The 15,671-nt window shown below is 44.3% G+C and overlaps 1 protein-coding gene across 1 annotated transcript in view; it reads left to right on the forward strand.

The window, feature by feature from the left end:
* The first annotated feature begins 6,916 nt into the window (after positions 1–6,916).
* PTPRF (protein tyrosine phosphatase receptor type F) overlaps positions 6,917–15,671 on the forward strand; it is a 261,030-nt gene continuing 252,275 nt past the window's right edge. Inside the window, exon 1 of the mRNA XM_059821779.1 lies at positions 6,917–7,001. Coding sequence (XP_059677762.1) covers positions 6,917–7,001 — 85 coding nt within the window. The remainder of the gene's footprint in view (positions 7,002–15,671) is intronic.

The raw sequence follows: 15,671 nt of genomic DNA on the forward strand, positions 1-15,671 counted from the left end.
AGTTATATGCCTGTGGCTAATCATACTCCTCCACTCCTTTCTTGGTGTTTGTATCCTTCATGTACTTACAGATGGTTATCAAATCCCCATCTTGCTTAGCCAGTCTGTCTAGCGCTTGCGACTTGACAGAGATTTTTATCCTTCCTGATTCTTGAATTGCTTTGCTCATGCCTTCTCTCCAGATGGTTTGAAAGTCTTCAAACTGATGCTCTAGGCCTGCTCACTCACACCTGGGTCCCTGAAGGACCTTTGCTCATGAAGCAGTTGCTTTAACTTTTGGCCTTTCTACTGTATTGCAAGTTCATAGGAAGTTCGTCCCTAAATCTATGCTAGTGTTGCCATCTTCATATATCTCCCCACTGAATCTCTCTAATACATTCTCTGCATGTGGGAGTTTGGAGTGAAATGAGACTCATATTGTCTTTTTTGGCCATATTACTGTACTCCCCAAGTCTCTTTATATTATATTTCTCACAGAAGAGAACAAAGAAATCTATGCTAAAGGAATACTAATGTAGTGAAGTGAAACATTCAAAAGTCATTAACTTGTGTGTAACTGTGCTTCTACAACTTTTAATGTGTGCAATATGATGATCTTGAATTATATGGTGTGTCATGGTTTTCCACTTCCTCCTTCAGAGCACAGATGAGCTGTTATATACAGAGTGAAACAGTTGAGCTGTAGCCAATTATTGTTCTCATTTTTAATAGAATAAATAACTGCCTCATTGCTCTGTGTGGCACGTGCCCCCTCCTTGCTCAGTCAGTTCTTGATTACCATCGTTTGTGTGACACCCCAAAATATTATGGTGATTGGGTCCCTCTGGAGCACTGGTTCCCCTTCAGGGTATTTGTGTAAAATACAAAGTTGTGGGTAGGTATCCAGAAGGAAAATTGGGTTTCATTATGTGTTGCACATGCAGTAGAGTTGGGAGAAGTTGATACAGTTTTAGCCCCTTCTTTACTATCGTCTGGGTGGTTTCCAGTTGGTATCTTCTGACCTGCATCCTTGGGCTCATGTTGAGAACATTTAAGAAGTTTCCACCTGAAAAGCAAACACAATTGTTTCAGGTTCCTTTATGAAAAGACACTATTATGTCTCCAGGTCATGTAAGGACATTGCTTATGCACTGGGCTTACTTTCCTGCCCTTTTAAGTTTCTAGAGAGTCTTTTAACCGTGTTTCACAGCAAATGCAGCCAGTAGTCACACATACAACTGAACCTGGCAGTTCTGTGGTTGTACAGAGGTTCCTGGAGGGAACATTTTTGTGCTGACTTGTTAGATACTTTGGGTTGCAAAGTAGCTTAAACTTAAAAAGTGATTTGAGTGTAATATTTTTGTCCCTGGTTTGGAACGGGCAGGCTTACTTTGGGGATGCTTTTCTTTACCATGCCGTTCATGGCTAGTGACCCACATGACACTTGCTTCAGTTCAGTTTAGCTTCCAGAAGAGTTTATAGAGGACACGAGCTATTCAGTGCTGGTTTGAAATTCCTTTCGACTCTTTAAAGTTGACTGCGTTTTCAAATCTCTTTCCTGTCTCCTGTGGGACATACTCATTGCCAGAATTTCCTAGTACCATATGAGCTGTTGGTATTCTTGGCTCTGTTTTAAATGAGTCCAGCTTTTTCTGCTTGTCTGAAAGAATCAAACCATGTAGGTTTCAAAAATGTTCTCAAGACTGCCTCTTTTCCATCCACCTGCCCCACGGCAAAATCAGCTATATTTAAATGAAGTTGGCTATTTTTCTGTTGTGCTTTCCCACTTTCTAGTTTTCTGCCAAACTAGCACTCGGTAGTTCTAACACTGAGTTTGGAGCAGAGGCAGGAGTTTAGCTTGCTAAACTCAAAACTGTTTTTACAAAGCCATCTGGAGCGCTTAGCCTCAGCCTCCTTTTGGGTTACGTGGTCTAAAGTTTATAATATTGCCAGGAGAGGATACAGAAGTAGCAATGAGAATGTATGTGTGTTTTTGAAAAACTTTCTTCTACAATGTCTGGGCTCCCAAATGCAGTATTAGTTGTGAGATGCTAGCCAAAGCAGTGAGATTAAAGGAGGCCTTCAAATGAAGGGACTTGAGGTCATCTGGTGCGCAGGAGATAATTCCAGATGCAAGAGAGAGCAGCCTGCAGAGGCATGAGTTGCTGGGGCAAAAGACCCACTAAGAGTCTTAAAAGCATTAGTTTGTTGATTGTAGTTGGACTTGATTTTACCAAAGCAATACTGACTCTGTATCTGTTTAGCTCGTTACCAAAATCTACCAACATTATTTGGTTTACAGCTACTTTCTGTCTTAGGCTGCCTTTCTGCCCTGGAAAAGGAAGCCTTTAACACTGGTTCGAGACAGCTGTTCAAAACTGTCGGTGTAACACTGGCCTTCTAAGGGTTAACTGAGCCTCAGCTAACACCCTGTCACCTTGCTTTGAATATTGGGTTGTCTTGTTGCAGGAGAGCACCTAGCTTCTAAAAATGGGAGAGCTGAACCACTGGGAGAGGCTTTTTCATGTTTTCAATTTCAGAAGAGAATGACAGCTACTGCGATTTATAAAATTTTAAAACATTCCAATTTAAAGGGCTTTAAATATTGAATGCAGACAACTTTCCTATAGGCAGAGCAACCATGGAAAGAGGAAACGGTGAAGTTTGATCGTGTTAAGGGCCAAAGGTGCTCTGTTAACTTCGGAGGGACAGACAGCAGTCTTGCATAAGAAAATCCGGCTTTTCTACCAGATGGTAAATTATTATAGAGCACTAAACAGCTGCAAAAAGATCAAGTCTATAAAGCATCTGGTAGGGTAACTGACAAATCATCAGTTTTGCATGATGCACGTTGTATGTATCTCATGGGCTTGAGAGTAAAGTTATAAATCTGTCAAGCTTGAAACTGGAGAGAAGCTTGATCACATTTGCTGAAAGAAGAGAGAAATCGAGAGACAGACCTATTCTTTAGCTGAGGTTTTTGTGTTCCTGAGAATTACTCCTGAATGAGGGCTGTGGAGGTGCCATTCACATGACTTCTGAGCAATCTACACTCAAGATACACCATTAGATCAGGTACTTTTGTTGTTAATGGAAGTGAATGAAAGAGGAAAAGCTCTCTGAAAGCTATTCATCCCCAATCTGGTCTGATACATACCTAAGATGTTTCCAGCACCACCTGTAAAACTTGTTCTCTGTCCTAATCTGAGAGTTTGACACACATCATTAGTTTTGACAGGGTAATTTCAACCCTTGGTGCTCCCCAGCCCCAACCCCCCCAAGAAGAGTAGCATCTTAAGATTCTGGCTGCTGTTGAGCCAGATGTAGTTCTGCTTAAAGTGTGCTTCAGTGGGTTTGCTTCTCTGGGCCGGACAAATTAGCACCATACATGCAGAATTTAGAGATGTAATCTTCACTCTTAATCCAGGTGCTTCTTCCCATTCCCGTGTGGACCATATCTGGAGAGCTGGGCTAACAACGGGCAAACTGCTTGGGGACTGAATGGAGTTTCCCGTTGGAATAGAGCTTATGCAGCTATAAAGATACAACTAACTGTATCTGTCTCTGCAGTGTAAGACATGTTAATGGTGCTTTTAGTAATTCTTTGGCGAGAGGTGAATGAGGATATGGAGGCTGGAGAGCAACAAAGAGAATTGAGTGTGCGCCTGGTGTGAAGAGCCTCTTTTGCAGTGTTCAAAATCTTGCTGCTGAGCTTACTTGGATTTATGCTTTTTCACTGAGATAATAAAAGCAGGATGAGATGATCAGTATTCTCTCTGCATCTGGGTTAGAACTAGGTTATTTTGTAAAGTATTTTCAGATGTCTTGGCTGTAGAAGACACTGCATAAATAAAGATTTCTCTGTGTTGTGTGATACTATAATGTGTGAAAAGATTTACTGTGTAAATACAGTAACAGAATGGAGAAGAATCATGATCTGCTGTTTGTTAGTACGATGCGATGTAAATATTTGCCTAGGTAGATTCTCTTGAGATTTATTGCAGATTTCCCTGAGCACCATCATTGCTGGTATTCTTTGAACACTGTGTTTTTGTGAGATGTAAACACGTTTGTAACATGTGATATCTCCATCAAAAGGTTTGTGATTCTCACAAAAAAAAAAAGGTAATACACTTCCTCTTCCAAAACCCTAGCAAAACACAAAAATACCTTTGTTAGAGCAGTCTTGAAAATGTTTTTGAAATGTCTGCTAACATGAATAGAGTGGTGGATCGTGCCATGTACAGTCTGTGCAGTTGCAGATACTTTGCTTCAAGGATACTCATGGGATAGAGAATCTTCCTTATGTGTGCACCACTGGATACCTCATTTCACTGAGGCACTGTTGAAGTCTCGGGAAACCTGCAGGTCTCAAGTTGTTTCCTCTTTGTCCTCTGCAGGCTGCTGAATCTCGGGCTGGCATCTGCCAGTGTGAGATTTTTTCGCTATTAATGCTTTATTGCCAACTTTTGGTAACTTGCAGCTTGGTTGAAGGAGAATCTCCTTGACTTCTGAATGACTCTTGAGCTTGCGTGGAGTTGCCCAGCATTGAAAGAGTGAGCCCCTGTCCCTGCTGAGTGTTGTCACTTTGAGGGAATGGGGCTTGCTAGCTCCTTTAAAATTGTCTTAACAGGCAGACCTTGGGCTTTTACCTTAAATTAAAATGAATGTATTCTCATGAAAACATAAAGATGGCAGATACACAGAAATTGCATTCTTCTTAAATACTTGCCTTTTTTGGTTGGGTTTCAAGGACTTTTCTGTATTTTTGTATCCAAGCAGATGCCCAAGTTGAGCAAATTCCCAAGAGAATTTGCTTTATTTTGGAGTAGGGGTATCCAATGCTCCAATAGACAGTCTTACTCTCCATTTTCAGGAGGTTGAAGCTTAGCTCTTTGCTTTGGGTAAAGCTTCTTAATAACCTTCTACTGGGACTTTTGTAGCCCTGTGAACTGACAGCTGATTCAGTTCAGCTTCTGATTCTCCTGCTTGGACCCGTCGAGACTTATCTGGTGTACACCAGCCCAGCTGGAATGGGCCAAGCTACGCTTAACGTGTAGTTGACCACAAGCCACCCTACATATGCAGTCAGGCATGTGTCTCTTGGGCAGGTGGATGAACCAAGGGTACTAAATCCACCCAAGGGGACTGAGGGAGCTGGTGGAGGAGCTTGGCAAGCCGCACTCCATCATTTATCAACAGTCATGGTTAATGGGGGAGATCCCGGATGACTGGAGGCTTGCCAACGTGACGCCCATCTACAAGAAGGGCCGGAAGGAGGATCCAGGGAACTACAGGCCTGTCAGCCTGACCTCGGTACCGGGAAAGATTATGGAGAGGTTCATCTTGAGGGCGCTCACAGGTCATGTGCAGGACAACCAAGGGATCGGGCCCAGCCAGCACGGGTTCATGAAAGGCAGGTCCTGCTTGACCAACCTGATCTCCTTCTATGACCAGGTGACCCGCCTAGTGGGTGAGGGAAAGGCTGTTGATGTTGTCTACCTGGACTTCAGTAAAGCCTTCAACACTGTCTCCCACGGTATTCTCCTGGAGAAGCTGGCGGCTCGTGGCTCAGACAGGTGCACTCTTCGCTGGGTAAAAAACTGGCTGGACAGCCGAGCCCGGAGAGTTGTGAATGGAGTCAAATCCAGCTGGCGGCCGGTCACAAGTGGAGTCCCCCAGGGCTGCTCAGTTTTGGGGCCGATCTTGTTTAATATCTTTATCGATGATCTGGATGAGGGGATTGAGTGCTCCCTCAGCAAGTTTGCAGGTGACACCAAGTTGGGTGGAAGTGTTGATCTGCTCGAGGGTAGGAAAGCTCTGCAGAGGGAAGTGGACAGGCTGGATTGATGGGCCAGGACAGTGGACAGGCTGGATGAAGATGAGCCAGCAGTGTGCCCAGGTGGCCAAAAAGGCCAATGGCATCCTGGCCTGTATCAGAAACAGTGTGGCCAGCAGGAGTAGGGAGGTGATTGTGCCCCTGTACCCGGCACTGGTGAGGCCGCACCTCGAATACTGTGTTCGGTTTTGGGCCCCTCACTACAAGAAGGACATTGAGGTGCTGGAGCATGTCCAGAGAAGGGCGACGAAGGTGGTGAGGGGTCTGGAGCACAAGTCTTGTGAGGAGCGGCTGAGGGAGCTGGGGTTGTTCAGTCTGGAGAAGAGGAGGCTGAGGGGAGACCTTACTGCTCTCTACAACTCCCTGAAAGGAGGTTGCAGAGAGGTGGGTGTTGGTCTCTTCTCCCAAGTGACTAGTGACAGGACAAGAGGAAATGGCCTCAATTGCGCCAGGGGAGGTTTAGGCTGGATATTAGGAAAAATTTCTTCACTGAGAGAGTGGTGAAACAGTGGAACAGGCTGCTCAGGGAAGTGGTGGAGTCACCATCCCTGGAGGTGTTCAAGGAACGTGTGGACGTGGCATTGTGGGACACGGTTTAGTGGGTATGGAGGTATTGGATTGCTGGTTGGACTTGATGATCTTGCAGGTCTTTTCACAGAATCACAGAATCATTAAGGCTGGAAGAGTTACACGAGCATAAGACTATTTATTGTATTGTAACATGCAACTTCAGAACCATTTGTTGTGAATAACGACTAAAGGATGTATTAATAGCCCATAATAGAGACTGGACATGAAGATAAGCTTGGAGACAGGCGTGCATTTATGTCTCATGACCCATGAAAACAGCTTATTGGATTTGGGGGCATCAGTGTGGATCTATGCTGCTTAAGCAGGAAAGATAGTTAAATTTCACTTTAAAAGTATCTGTAATTATGTCTTTACAGTGTAGTTTGGTTTATTAGCAGTTAATCTGTGTGTCATATTTGATCGTTTTCCTTTTCTTCTCTTGGTTTGCAGGAGTAAGTCTGTATCTGTAACACTGGCGGTACTGACCACTTACCTCAGACTGAAGAGGACTTGCTCTACTTTGGAATTATGGTGCCTAACTTCTGCGTCCCAGTACTCACTGTGCCAGCAGCCATCCTCTGCTGCTTGATGCTGCCTTTAGCAGGAGCAGACAGTAAGTAACATTCAGTTTTGGAAAGCTTGAATACCTTGCAAAATTTATTTCAACAAATACTAAACCTTCTTGGTTTGTACTGGAAACACTGAGAACTAGGGGCTAAACCCCCCCCCCCCCCAATCTTATTTTCCAGTGTGCGCAATGCAGATAAACAGTACATATGTGAAGGGGCACAAGTAGAACTAAAAAGGCTGACAAAATTTATTCAAGCACAGGAAGAGTATCTATAGTAGCTGCAAGATCAAAACCTGACAATTTTATTTCTAACATGTACAGATGAGTAAGAAAATTGGGGGTGGAGGAAGAGAGAAGTATTGGGGTTGCAGTAATCTCTGTTACTTTATTTTCCTTGTCCTTTTACCAGCTCTTGTAATTTGTGTAGTACTGAGACATATTTCTTGAGTCAGCAGGTGACTGAGAGCTGTTGGGGAAAGGGTGCAAGTTTTTACCTTCTGGCATAGCTCTCCTACACCTGTATTTCAGCACATTTCCTTGTGGTCGTGCTTTAAGCTGTTGTGTCCAAGCCTGTTACCCTGATAGTCTTAGTGCTGCTGTGACTGGCTTTGATCAGCGCCATCCAGGCCAAGGAGAAAGCTGTGCACAGAATGCCATTGTGGCCACACAAGAGGAGAAAGTTGACTGATGGTGGCCTACTGAAAACACCTTAAAGTAGGAATTTCCCATCAAATGAGTTAGAGTACAGGAAACCTTGTGGGTCCTTCCCATAGTATTGTTTTTCATACCTCACTTGTGTGTGTTTGGTAGGTTATCCCCAGGTATTTGTGCAGCCCTCCCCTCCCCTTTTTTACCACTAACTGGTTTTTCAGAGTGTCCGAACGTTTGCACGTTTGTTGCAGACTCTGGCAGTTGCGAATACTCTGTGCCTTTGAAAGCGCCCAGGGCTCCTGGGATGCTTGAGTCAGAGCGGAGGGGTGACTGTGATGCACCTCCTGAGCTGCCATGAACCATCTGCTTCTCACTCCAGCTTTAGTCACCAGGCTTATAATTAAGATGTAATTTTGTGAAAGTTGAAGGAGATCTTGAATCATGTTGGTAGGTGCTTGGCTGAATGGAGAAAACGGATTAGGGGTCCTAAATGTCCTTGACTGAAGGGGAAGGAGTAAATTTAGAGAAGCTGGAGAGAAGAGTGAAGGGGGGGCTGTGAAGAAATATACAAATTCACTATTTTTGCTGTCACTAGGGATGACTTGCACAGGCAGCAGATAAGCGTGTAGTCTGTATGAGTCTGAGCTGCCCAGTTAAACTGGGGGCAGTAACTGTCTCCTTCCTCAGCTTTCTTCCCTGGCTGCTAGCACTGCTGGAAGATGCTTATTCAGATCACTTTGTCTACACATTGTATCTCATTTTGGAGTCTGGCACAGAGAATTATATATTTAATGTGCTGAGGTATATAAAAATTCCCTGAGGTTCATCATCTTTATCCTGGCCCCTGCGAAGGAGCTTCACTCCATCAGGTACGCAGAAGCTGGTGGAGCTTGAGATGTCTTAGAACAGTTCTTGGCCTGAGGATAACTTGCAGTAGACATGGTTTGCTAATTTTGTGGAATACTTCCACATGCTTAAATTTAACAAAATTGGCTCAGTTTCACAGGCCCAGATCCAAATATTGGTGTCTTAGATGTGCAACGCTTCTGTGTTGAGAAGGAAGCGTATCTGTACGTACACCTTTTTCTCTGGCCCAGACTGAATTACTTTTTCGTAATCTGGAAGGCAGATCTGGAGGACAACAACCTTTTAACCGCCACAGCCACCACGGATTAACTGAGGGTTTCCTAGGATGGAAAGCGTTGCTCCGTGTACTTTAGCAACTTACAGCTTTTCTGTTATCTTACCCCACTGAATCCTGCCACCACCTCTCAGTGTCAGGGAGCTGTGTGAAAGGGCCTGCCCTGCGCCTCTGCAGGGGCGGGGGAAGTCATCCCCAAACCCCGCATCTTTCATGTCCTGCCATCAGTGATGCAGACGGGCAAGATACGGTAGTGAATATGGCATTGGGGAGCCCTGTTTCAGGAGAGAAGTGGAGGGCAAGGGGAAGGTATGATAATATATGCACATTGGAACTTACTGCAAAAGCTAGAGAGGGATACTGTGAAAGGAGCACCCCATATGCAGCCTCTTCAGTTTTTGTGGTCCCTAAGCATCCTGTTGGCCCAAAGACAGTTTATTTGGATGGATTCCTGATACAACATGGCTGTTCTTGGGATTTCGCTGTCGTTCATCCTTTTCCCCATTGCAGCACTGCTTGGAGGCAGCGGAGGGATGGATAGGCTCCGTATCTGCAAAGCACTCCTACATTTCCCCAATTAAAAGCAACATGATAGTGGGAGCAGAGTTATCCCTGTGTCTGAATTCCTGGAGTCAGTCCACAAAATCACTTTTTATAGGAACAGTGAGGACTGAGGGCAGGGAAGGAGGGCTGTGATGAGCTGTGCTGCATCCCTGGCAGCAGGCTTGTGGCTGGGTGCTTGGGGAGCACCCACAACCGGGGCTTCCCTACCTTCCCCACCTGCGCTTTGGAGCTGCTGTTGTCACCACACATTTCAGCACTGCTGCCGTAGCTTCCTGACAATTAGGCAGCTGGCAGATAGCTAGACGTTAACGCCTGAGTTAAAACAGATTGAATATCTATCGCCTAGCAGAATTAGCACCAGGCGTGCGCCACGATGCCTCTCCTGGAATTGAGTTCACAGGAGCTGTGAATAATGTCAGCACTGAGGAACTGAAGGGGCATCCAAAGGTTAAACGTGTGGCAGTGTGTCAGAAAAAGAGGGGTTCTCTGGGTCCCTGCCTGCCAGCAGGACAGGAGCAGTGGTTTCCCAGCCTCTCTGGTAGGGTGCTGGGAGAAGGAGGAGGTGAGCAGGAGGGGGTACGTGCCCATGAACGGTGGATACAGAAGTGCTAATTTGGCAGAAAGCACTTTCAAATCCTCCCCAGCTTTTACAGACTGCAGTAAGAAATTATTAAATTTTCTCTGTGATCTGACTGTGTTTCTGTCAGGGTGACCCTAATTCCATTAGAGCAGCTCGGAGCTGATTCAGGATGGCTGTTTTACACTTTCTCCCTCAGCTTGCTTGTGTTTCTTTTTATGCACTCTGTGCTTCCCTGTCTGTCAGCTTTTGATTGTGCATGGGTAAAATGGCTTTGCAGATTTCATTTAATGTTCAGTTCAATTGTCAGCTAAAAGATGCTCTTTTCCAGCTTTTGGAAATATGTCATTTACTCTAATAAAATAAAAAACAAAAAAAATCCCTTCTCAAAACAAAATGCAGAGCAAACCGGAAAAAATCAATACTGTCGTCAGAAATCATCAGCAATGTGTTTTGTTGTTGACTTGGTTTTTTAAAAATTAGGCTTTGTTTTTGATGTCCTGGGCACAGCTTCCATTAGCCAAAGGAAGTGACTAGGTGACCCATCCAAAGTGTTTCCTAACTGAAATATGTCTTTGTCTTGCGCAGAATTTCAAAGGGCTTAAGGAGGAAAACCACTTCAAATGTGACCTTGTAGAAGGAAAGAACTAAGGCAGTATTAGGCCAACTACCTGTGAAGTGATACGTGGTAAACAAACAATTTGCACCTTTTGATTTCTAAAGATAGAGCAAAATTGGCTTTTGTTTGAGGGGGTGGAGGAAGCTTGCAGCAGTGAGCTGGGGCTGGTGAAGGCAGGTCTCTGGCTCTCACCACCTCCTGTGGGCAAGGACCCTAAGTCTGAAGTGTCTCAAGGCTGCCCTGCCCCTTGTAAGAGGTAATTGCTTTATGTCAGAAAGGTATGCATGTCATACAGATTTTTTTTTTCCATCAGTGATGTTTCTTGGATGCTAATAGGGTGGAGGAGACACATTGAAAAAGAAAGTAGAAAGGTGAGATGTTGATACTTGTGAAGGTTGGGAAATGGAAGAGTACTGATGGCCTTTCTAGACACGCAGCTCCAGGTGAGCTGTGTTTTGCCAGGGATTTTGCATTGCACCCGAAGTGCCGTCTGGAGATTTTGGACAGAAGAGCGCTGGAGCTTTTGTTACAGTGCTTGGCTCCCCTTGTGCCCCAGCTCTGCTGTCTACCATTACTGTTTTGTGTTCCTGGGACCCAGGAGTAGTGTGGCAGGTTTTGACTCCCCGATTCAGCTCTGCCCTCTTTGCTTCATAACCTGAATGATACCTCAGCAACGGCTCAGCTCCAAATACAGCTGCTCTGGGCCACCCTGTGGGACAGACTTGCTGTTGTGCCCTGGAAAACAGACGCTTTGAGGAGCTGGGCAGCAGGGTCCCATCCCAAAAGCTGGACCTGAAGCTTCTCCATTGCTGCCTTGCATCTGTTTCTGCTTCCTGGTTTCTTGTTTGCATGCCTGTCCCCAAACACTGCACGTAGTGATTATGTGTAATTGGTACGATCGGATCCAGGTATTGCAGCACAGGTAAATACTAATTTTCTGCAATTCTACCTTGACTAGCTTGACAAATTCCATCGGTGAAAAGAACGTGTAAAATAGTGTTTAGGAAAACCCCTGTACCTGAGGCATTGGGGTTGCATCATTAAGGGACAAGTTGAAATATTAACCACGGTTATTGTCCAGCATCATTTTTTGTGTCCTTACTCATCATATATATATTTAGGTATAAATGGATCCTGCACTTTTCCTTAAAATATCTAAATGCTGCCTGCTTGTAACTGAGTGTTGCAGACATGAAGGTAGGAGGGATGCTGTGAGAACAAACACCATGCTGAGAGCAGATACAGATCTTTTTATGCATTTATAGCCATGTCCCTTTTAGCTTCAGCACTTGCAGGAGTCATGTGAATTTGTTTGGGTAGCTACCTACAACAGCATTGTCGCAGCACTGTAATTTGTCTTTTTTAATTACTCATAAAGCCAACATCACTAATCAATCAACATCAGCTGCTAGGTCAAAGGGTCTGCCTAGCCCCAAGTCCCTTATCTGGCAATGATCGGTACAATGACCTATGGAGGATGTAAGAACAGCATAAATATATAGTGGTCGCTTCCAGGTCTTGTCTTCTAGCCTTCAGTGACCAGTGGCTCCTGAGCCCAGAGAAGGTGGTGTAGTGACTTCAGACAGGATCACTCTGGGTTTTGCTCTGGGGCAGCTCTGAGCATGTTGTCAGTCATCAGGGGTATCCTGGGGCCAGTGCTTTGCATGAAGACCACAGGGTAGGCTCTGGCTTTTACCTTTGCACCATGGCTCCTTGTTTAACCCACTTACTGCTGCTCTGCAGGGCTAAGCAGTCTCACTTGCCGTTCACAACACTGAGACTCAGCTGCATAGCCAGAGTTACTCTCTTGCCTTCACAAGGGAGTTCCTATGTTTAAGTGCCCATGTAAGTTATCCAGTACAGCGGCAAATGTTGAGGGGCTGATATATTTAATACACATTCTTTGAGAGAGTGTGCTTATTGGCTTGGTGATATAGAAAAACAGTAAAACTACCTGCTTAGAATTTTATCTTCAGTGTAGATTCATAGATTTTAAGTCCAGAAATCAGATCAGTGTAGTCTTCTACTCTGGCTGCATAGCACAGGCTGTATAATTTCAGGTAGTAATTTCTGCATCTACTTTTAACAGCTGTGGATGAGCTAGCACATAGATTTTAGGAGGCTATCAAATCACGATTTGAAGACTAAATGGTAGAGAATTTATCCGTCTCCTATGTGATCTGTAAAAATGGCAAGTAATCATTACTTCTACAAATCCATATTTATTTCAAGCTTCGTTTATGCGTTTTTTGGGTTCAGAGACTGGATGCAGGAGTAGGGAGGTGATTGTGCCCCTGTACTCGGCACTGGTGAGGCCGCACCTCGAATCCTGTGTTCAGTTTGGGGCCCCTCACTCCAAGGACATTGAGGTGCTGGAGCGTGTCCAGAGAAGGGCGACGAAAGTGGTGAAGGGTCTGGAGCACAAGTCTTGTGAGGAGTGGCTGAGGGAGCTGAGGTTGTTCAGTCTGGAGAAGAGGAGGCTGAGGGGAGGCCTCATCACTCTCTACAATTACCTGAAAGGGGGTTGCAGAGAGGTGGGTGTTGGTCTCTTCTCCCAAGTGACTAGCGACAGGACAAGAGGAGATGGCCTCAAGTTGCACCAGGGGAGGTTTAGGCTGGATATTAGGAAAAATTTCTTCACTGAGAGAGTGCTGAAACATGGAACAGGCTGCCCAGGGAGGTGGTGGAGTCACCCTCACTGGAGGCGTTCAAGGAACGTGTGGACGTGGCATTGTGGGACATGGTTTAATGGGCATGGTGGTGTTGGTTGATGGTTGGACTTGATGGTTGGACTTGATGATCTTACAGGTCTTTTCCAACCTTAGTGATTCTGTGTCTGCTAGGCTGGAGACTCCTGCTATTTAACGCTATCTCCCTGAGAAGCAAGTTAGAGCGTAGGAGTTAGAGAAGCTGAAAGTTTGTCCTTTTTGTTGCAGCAACCTATTTGACCAAATAGGTTGGTCTTGATTTTTCTGATCAGAGATAATTTTTATAGTTCTTCACTAGTCTTTCAGACTTTTCAACATGTTTTTTAAAGTCAAGGGACCAGGACGAAGAAGAGAAGTGGCTGCATCTTGCCACAGTACAATGGCACTTTAGCCCTTTTGCCCATAGCGTTGAGCTGGGAGACGCGGTCCTCCACAATGACCTTTGAATCCCTTTCTGGGCCTCTGATTCCCAGGATGCAAACTCCCATTTAATTAGTGTGACTTGGGTTTTTGCTTATGAATATCTGCCCTTAAGTACATCAAAATGTGTTTTGCTGGATCCCAGCTCATCCAGTCATGCGAGTAATTCTGTACAGGTAATCTTCCCTTGCTGTTATTAGCTGACTACCAATCTTGGTAAAGCTTACCCTTTCCTTTCCAAATCTAGTTTCAAGTTAGTTGCATTTATTCCCAGATGTTAATCAGTTGTGACTATTTGCAGAGGCTGTTGTGAGAATTTTAAGGAGATATTTAAAATATCCTGTAGTAGTGATGGTAACATTCTTTGCAGATGGAAAGGAGTGCCAGGAAACTGATAAAATAATATTGTTTGTGCTGCTGCTTGCTACTAGTAGTACTGACGTCACATGGGGGAAAAGTATGAGGTCTGCTGGAGCTTTCAGTGTTTTAGCTGAGCAGTTGTAAAGAGCAATAAAGTGGTAATAGGGATGCTTTTTTTGTCTCTTTGATTATCTGTTCGTTATATTGGTGCTTCAGAATGATACTGTGATATAAGATGATCAAGCTCATTTTTGTGAACAACCAAGAGTGTGAAATTTGTTTGCTCAAAATGTTAGTCAATCTTTTTTGATGGTGAAGATGTTTGGTTTAAAAAGGAAGAAAAAAAAAAGCATCTGTTCATGGATGCTTTTTCTCTGGTAAGATGTCTATCATTATCAGTAACTGAAAAGCAGTGGTGTACTTTGAATGCTGCATTTAGACCCTTGTGAGAATCAGTGCTTTGTCTATGCCAAAGACAAATCTCATTTATTTTGTTGGTGTGAAAACACCATAGGGTGCTTACTGAAAGTTTTAAGTCATAGAAATGTCTTTTGCCTTGCATACTTTACTGACATATGATTACTGAATTAAACCAAAGCACATTTTGTAGTGGACGATAGCTTTACATTTGTATGTGAATTGTAGCCTGCAATGCTAGACCTTGCCCTGAATGTCAGTTACGTTTGCGCTTTCTCTGATGCATCATAACATTAAGCCTTCACAATAAGGGGCAGTGACATGGTATTAAAAAGAAATAATTACAGAATATATTCAATTTCATGTAGTACAGGCTGGAATGAACTTGCAGTCCTGCTGTGCTTTTCAGATGGCCCTTCATTGCATGTATTACTCATTATTTACATCCCCCCCCCCCCCCCCCCCCCCCCCCCAGTAATTAACAATACAGCCCTCAGGAATGTATTTTGTAAAATTGGATTGAGACATGTAGATAGTACCTGGTCAAAACCTAAAGCAAATGGAAATGCCACCATTTTCCGATAGAGGTTCATGGCACCAAGGGTGGCAATTCTGAGTTGGTTCTCTGGATGAAGTCGGCATGTCAAGAAGAGGTTTGGACTTAGTTTGTCTCTGCTACGTGTGGTTATTCTACTGGAGCCAATACTTGGTTCTCTGGAAGTAGCCGTGGTCTCATAGAAAGGACCATAATCAATCTGCTGTTGGCCCTGGTTAATACTGCAAATTTAAAAGGAAGATTGCACTCAGGGAATTCTTCTTGCTTGCTTTTGCTGCTTTTCTTGTATTTTTTTTATTACAAACTCTGTCTGCATGTGATGACTTTGTTGGTTCACCTCAAAGGTGTGCGATAAAAGCCCTTGCAAGTTAATTGCCATGCGGGGAGGAGAAGACAATGACTCTTGAGCCTCTGTACTTGGATATCAGAGTGCAGAACACCTAGATGTTTTCTTTGGATTTATTTTTAGCCAAAATCACTTCAACTGTTAGTGCAACTGTTGTTGTGTTACTTCCGTTAAAGGTTGTTTTGAAAAAGGGGTTTTAAAGAGGCCAGGAAATATTCAGCAGCTTTACTCATGTAGATCTTTTGCCCTTGAAAAACTCCATTTGTAATAACCATTTTGAGTCTTGGCAGTAGCACAACTGTGCCTGGCAGGTACCACAGTTCGTTTTCACCCGCTTGTCAAACCCAGCTGAT

The sequence above is a fragment of the Gavia stellata genome, chromosome 10, assembly GCF_030936135.1.
Source record: "Gavia stellata isolate bGavSte3 chromosome 10, bGavSte3.hap2, whole genome shotgun sequence".
NCBI lineage: Eukaryota > Metazoa > Chordata > Aves > Gaviiformes > Gaviidae > Gavia > Gavia stellata.